This window comes from Solea senegalensis, linkage group LG4 (genome assembly GCF_019176455.1).
Source record: "Solea senegalensis isolate Sse05_10M linkage group LG4, IFAPA_SoseM_1, whole genome shotgun sequence".
Classification (NCBI taxonomy): Eukaryota; Metazoa; Chordata; class Actinopteri; order Pleuronectiformes; family Soleidae; genus Solea; species Solea senegalensis.
This window is the reverse complement of record NC_058024.1, coordinates 21,864,615-21,871,106: the sequence shown is the minus strand read 5'-3', so window position 1 is coordinate 21,871,106 and position 6,492 is coordinate 21,864,615. Positions and strand designations below refer to the sequence as shown.

The 6,492-nt window shown below is 38.5% G+C and overlaps 1 protein-coding gene across 2 annotated transcripts; it reads left to right on the top strand.

The window, feature by feature from the left end:
- The first annotated feature begins 730 nt into the window (after nt 1-730).
- tamm41 (TAM41 mitochondrial translocator assembly and maintenance homolog) lies at nt 731-5,660 on the top strand. 2 transcript variants are annotated; one of them, XM_044024226.1, is made up of 8 exons: nt 731-1,126; nt 2,275-2,457; nt 2,621-2,713; nt 3,899-4,049; nt 4,217-4,362; nt 4,453-4,618; nt 4,906-4,968; nt 5,375-5,660. In XM_044024226.1, the coding sequence occupies exons 1-8, from the start codon at nt 989-991 to the stop codon at nt 5,467-5,469; spliced, it is 1,035 nt and encodes a 344-aa protein (XP_043880161.1). In that variant the 5' UTR covers nt 731-988; the 3' UTR covers nt 5,470-5,660. The 2 variants fall into 2 exon arrangements, with proteins under 2 accessions (XP_043880161.1, XP_043880162.1); XM_044024227.1 differs by lacking the exons at nt 731-1,126; nt 2,275-2,457 and having other exon boundaries at nt 2,630-2,685.
- The last annotated feature ends 832 nt before the right edge of the window (nt 5,661-6,492 follow it).

Below are 6,492 nucleotides of genomic sequence, written 5' to 3'. Positions count from 1 at the left end.
CCCCCCTAGACACATAAAGGAGACTCAACTGTCAGGAAACTCCATCATCATTGAGGAAACACTAATGGCCAGATAAGTAAATAACAGAAAGGGAAAATAAAAACAAATTAGTTTACAAACAAACGAGTACTAAGACCAAAGAAAGCAAATGCTAAAGCAGCTTCATATAACCAAATACATTAAAATACTAAGAGAGTAGAATGAGGATGGAACGTATCATAGACAATAGTGTAAAGCCTACAGACTAAAAAGGCAGGGCACCAGGCAGATAATAATAAATAGCATAATTAGATAAAAGAAGTTTAAACAAAAGCTAGGCTACAGAGGTAGGTCTTGAGTTTACAGACTGTTGTATCAGCCTGCATTAGTTTAAGCTTGGTGTACATTTATATGTGTGGCCTCATGATAATTAGTTCGCGTGCACATTCAATTAGACAGCTGCGTGAGAAGAGACATGTTTCGGCTTCAAACTCACCTCATGGATTAGCATCATAGCCCCTTTGGCATGTATCTTAACCTGGTGGAGAGCCGCCCTCTGCTGGCTTCATTTAACGTTGATATAGTTGTAAAAAAAATATGAAAAGTGTGGAAAAATGTATCCATAATTAATTACTACATTTAATAATTAACAACATTGGGTGCCAAATACGTCGTAAAGTAGTCATTTACTCACTTTTGTTCACCCTCAATTTTTCACTCAATTTCCCATGAGCCCCTGCGCGGCGCGGAATCTGTGACGCACATTTTAGTCGACTGTCAAGTCCCACAGCTGACCCAAAACACGATGTGATCGGACGCCACAAACTATCATATTTATTCATGATCAGTGGCTTTTGGTTGCGTTCTGTGGTACCGAGTCCATTCGTCTGAAATGCATCTCTTAATTCATGCATCCGAAACTTCGATTTATACACTATTTTGTTCGTTATCTCGGCTATAAACCAGCTGGTGTTGCTGCTGAATAATAAGTCCTCCAGGCGAGTTCAAAATGACTCTTCCTGCTTTGCACAACACCGGCGTCGTTTACCGAAGGATTCTGTCACAGTTTCCCCAGGACATTAGTTTAGCTTTTGCCTATGGATCTGGCGTTTTCAAGCAGCATGGGACCAGCCAAGGTCAAATGGAGGTAAGACGAGAGAAACATAATCTGTCAGTCTTCTGTTCCCAAACTTGAACATTTTTGATCAGGCATCTTATAAGGCATTAGTAAAAGGTAACTGATATTTATTGACCTTTTTTTTCTGATTAACGAGCTCTTTTACAGAAATAAGTTAGCACTCAAATGTGTTAAAATCTTAATTTTAACATCACTACTACTACTAACAATAAAATGGGAAAAAAAAACTCAAATACACGAATACATGTCACACAAGTTGCGATAGAATAAAAAAAAAATCATTCTAAGAGGGAGGTATAGAAATGGCAAATGTAAAACAATTAAAGGTAGTAAATTAAATAAAATAAAACCAAATACCAATTATGTCTAAAATATGTATAGCTGTTCTGTACTCTGTATATGTATCTTCATCCTGTGTTCTGTCTAGAACTACAGATGTGATGCTACAATTTCTTGTAAACGTCCATTAATGTGTACTGTCCCTATTAATGGAAATAAACAAATAAACAAACAAATCATCAAGCAAAACTTTATGTTTCAGTCCCTCTTGTACTTGATTTCATTTATTTGATGCAAAGACACTGGGCATTAACTCACCAAGCTCAGTAGCTCAGTAGTAGATAAGTGGAATATCCTTATGAATAAAGCTGTGAATGTGTGTGAGAATGTGGCTTCTCAATTTGTAAATAAAACATCATCACATTAGTCCACTACAAGCATCTAGAATACTGTTTCAGATTAATTAAAGAGATGAAATTACATAATTAGGATTATTTTCTACAACATGGCAACCCAAAAATGTCAATTGTAATAATGACTATAAATAATAATAATGTTAGTCATACTTTTGTTAAACAAAATAAATACACTGTGCATCACAATGTTCCAACTTCTTGTATGAACAATAAATGTATATATATATATTTCTTTTAAATAATCAAGTTCTTATCTTAATTTTAAAATATTGTACTTGTTTACCCGGCATTGTCATGCATTACATTACAGAAAATAACCATGTACAACAAATTGTGTTATTGTTTACATTATTGCTCGTTCAATTCAAACAGGTGATAAAACGCTATTTTAGGGAATATTTATCTTTATTTATCGTCTAAGAAAATGTGATGTTGCTTAGTTTTCACTTGTGATTTGTACAGAAAAACATGATGGATTTTGTTTTCGCGGTGGACGACCCAGTGACGTGGCACACCATGAATCTGCTGCAAAACCGCAAACACTACTCCATTCTCAAATTGCTGGGGCCCACGAAGATCAACTCCATACAAAATGACCATGGGGCTGCAGTGTACTACAACACACTGGTGCCTGTCGATGGGAGGGTAAATGACCTACAGTTTCCTAACCTACAGATTTAGGTTATCAGTGTTATCAGAAACTGATGTTCTAAGAGATGTATATCTATGATGCAAATTTAGAAAAAAATAGAAATGAGATTTTTATACTTTTATAACTGCATTCTGTATGCTCTCTTCTTATTTACAGATCATCAAATATGGCGTGATAAGCACAGAATCTTTAATCGAGGACCTGATGCACTGGAAGACCATGTACGTTGCTGGACGTCTTCACAAACCAGTCAGTATTATGATGAAAGACTAGGACCCTGAATCAGTTGTGCATTTAGTGATTGGGTAAAATGTGTATTGACTTCTCTGTCATTTTCCTCTTTTCTTCCTTGCACGGCAGCTCCATCTTCAACATCCTTTGTCCAATATAATCACTATCCCTCCTCTGCACGTGACCAAACCATGTCAGCATTGACTCCCCTAACTTTATCCTAACTATTGAACCTGAGCTGTCCCTCAAATCTGCTCATTTCTAATCCTGTCCATCTCAGCATCTTCAGCTCTGCCACCTCCAGCACCACCTCCTCTCTTTTAGATAGTGCGACTGTCTCCAAGCCACATATGTTCGCACTACTGTCTCGTAGACCTTCCCTTTCCCTTTTATCCTTCTGTCACACTCGTCTCCACCCACCCTCTTTTTCACGTCCCATGTGCGTCGTCCATTGCTTTAGATGTTTGAGCCCAGGTATTTAAACTTATCCACTGTAGCTCCCTCTACTCCTTGCATCTTCACCATACCACCTGTCTCTCAGTCATTCACACTCAGGTATTCTGTCTTGCTCCTACTAACCTTCATTATTCTTCTCTCTAGTGCATACTGATCACCTCTGTTCTCTTCAACAACATGCTCATGGAAGTCTGCTCCAATCACCGCTCTCCCTCTCTCTCTCTCTCTCCCTCTCTCTCCCTCTCCTCTCCTCTCTACCACTTCATCCAAATTACTCCGCGGGGCATAAGGGCAGACGACACTCAACATCACACCTTGCCTCAAACTCGTGATTTTGTCTGACACTCTCATCACCTGCAGAACAATCTTCAAAAAACTCTTCCTTCAGGATTACCCCTACCCCACTTCGATTTCTATTGCTTCTATTCCACCTGGTGTCTTGCACACACACAATATATCTACCTTCCTTCTCTCCATCAATTCAGTCGGCTCTCTCTCCCTTTACCAGTAATAGTCCCGTTTCTCACTTCCACACTCCTACCTTTCCCTCTGTCTCCTAACACACCTTCCCCTCTGCTCTTCCTTTATCTTCAGTTTTCATTACTATAAGTGTCAGAAGGAGAAGTATTGCAGGTCTGACTGATCATGATCTACATTCTTAGTTATCATTCTTATCTTATGAGGGTTTGCTTTAATGTGCATACACAAAACAAAGAGTATAACACAATGTGTGCGTTTCTGTGTCAGGTGAAAATGCTGGTGCAGAATGAGAATGGAAAGCTCCGTGCAGCTTTGGTGGCCAACCTGAAGAGTGCTGTGATGGCCTCCTTCCTCATGCTGCCAGAGAGCTTCAATGAAGAAGACCTTTTCATGCAGATAGCTGGCCTTTCCTATGCAGGTACATAACCAATAAAACCACAGTAACATTTAAAAAAAGCACATTTATTACATTAACCAAACATGCTGAACCAAAATAGAAACAGATAGATTAATTTCCTGTGTGCAAATGAGAGAGAGAGAGCAAGATATTTTGATAAATTAAATATATTTGCCTTTTCTTTGAAGGGGATTTCAGGATGGTGATCGGAGAAGACAAATCCAAAGTGGCCAATATCGTCAAAGACAACATTGAGCACTTCAGGAGTCTCTATAACAACATCCTGCAAGACTGCCCTCAAGCCGTCTACAAACCTCAGCAAGGAAAACTTGAGGTGAGATATTCAGGCACCACAGAGGTTCCACGTAAATCACTGTGGACATTATGCAGAGTATCACTGTTTATTTATCACGTGTGCCTGCAGGTAGACAAAAGCCCCGAGGGACAATTTATCCAGCTGATGGCTTTGCCACGCACCCTCCAGCAGAAGATCACGAAGTTTGTGGATCCTCCGGGAAAGAACCGAGACGTGGAGGAGATCCTGCTGCAGGTGGCCCAGGATCCAGACTGTGGAGCTGTCGTTCAGCAAGGTACAGGGGAAAGACGGATAAAGGGACTGGATTGGTTGGAGGACGCAGGCAGGCAGAGAGTGGATACATATCAAACAGGATTTTATCCCATGCCACTGAAAAATAGTTGCTAACAAAGTCAAGCATTGACTTATTATTTCATTAGTCACTTGTGTATGACAGGAAGCAGGACCAGAAAAATGCTGCGGGTTGAAATCTTTTGTTAGTATATGGATTGATATTCTGTTAGAATAAATGTGTTATTTGTTTTTATTTGCATATTTCAACCACATTTTGTTCCTTCTCAGGAATCTCAACTATTGTAAAGTCCTCCAGCATAACACAGAGTATCAAAGGAATCGCCACAGCTGGTAAGAACTCATTTCATTCTTTTTTTGTTTACTTGTTGTTGTTGTTTTGGAGAAATCCTGGAATTACTCGGAGGCATCAGGCTGTATCGTACCTCCTTTTTTTTTAAATGAATATTTGAGAGCTACAGCCAGCAGTAGTTTGAATGTCATGTCATTTTGTGACTTAATACAGTACGTTTCTTAAATAATATACCTTCAGCTTTACACAACTTAAACATAAAGATTAATGGACGAAATACAGAAAGAAAATACATTTAAAAACCAGTCAAATTGTGTGTACCAATTTAAGAAAATGTGAATTAAACGAACACAGCAGCGTCACAAGAATCTTACTTTTATTCTTCACTTGAACAAGTGGGGGAAAAATCTAATAAGGCTGTGTACCATTTTTCTTGATCTTCCTCAGGTATTTGGAAGTCGGTGTCGTACAGCTCTAAGAAACTTTTAAAGATGTGGAAGGGCTGGAGGAGGAGGAAGCCGTCCGTGTCCCACATGTCCTGAACCTGCCTGTGGATGTGATGTCCATACTTTAATATTCTCCCCTTAACTTCTGTCCATATTTTGTACAAATGGGATCACAAATGATGTCCCAATACCTGTATAACTGCTCTTTATCGTGCAACTCATAAATAAGTTGTGGAATAAAGGGTGACATTTCACGAGTGAGACTGAATTAAAGCTGACTTTTTAGAGTTGTGCGGATTGGGCCTTTGTTCGCGTTACACACACACGCACACACACACAAACACATGCAGTGACTAGGTGTAGGTGAGTATTTCGTACGTGAACTGTGCTTCTAAAATGGCTAAGATTACATCATTGTTTGCCTACTTTCATCACAGTAATCAAAAACAGGGAGTCATTGATTAAATTATGGACTAGTGTACAAGGTTTATAAATTAAACATATGCACTCGCACATATGCACTTATTTACTTATCTGTAGAAATGATTCTGTTTTGTTTTGGTGGCATCTGTCATTTGTTACTATTTCTAAACAAAAATTGGGTCACACTTTTTTTTGGGAGAAGCTGCTTACAGTAGCACAAGTCTAGTCTGTGTCATCTTTTGTTTAATCGGTACACTTCCAGCCACAGGTCACTTATTGTTTAGTTCAGCAAGACGACATGGGTTTGGTCAAGTTTTTCATATAACAACATCTGTGATTATTCTCACATCAGTAGCATGATTTGGGTTTTTTTAGTTCACAAAATATATTTATTTATATTCATATTTATATTATTATCCGAGAGAATGTGATTTACAAGATGACACAATGTATCGTAACATCATTCTCCAGTGCACTATGGAGGGGGTTAGATGTCATTATGACACAGCACAGTTACACATTGCTTGTTATACTATAAATATCATACTATTCTTTTGTTTGTTTTTTAAATCAATTATCTTTTTATTCTCCTGCATTGCAAGCTTTCATCACAATGTGTTTTTTTGTTTTTTATGCGTTAAAGTGAGGTAAAGCCTGGGGCACAGAGCAATCTACACCAAATACATCTATTAGACA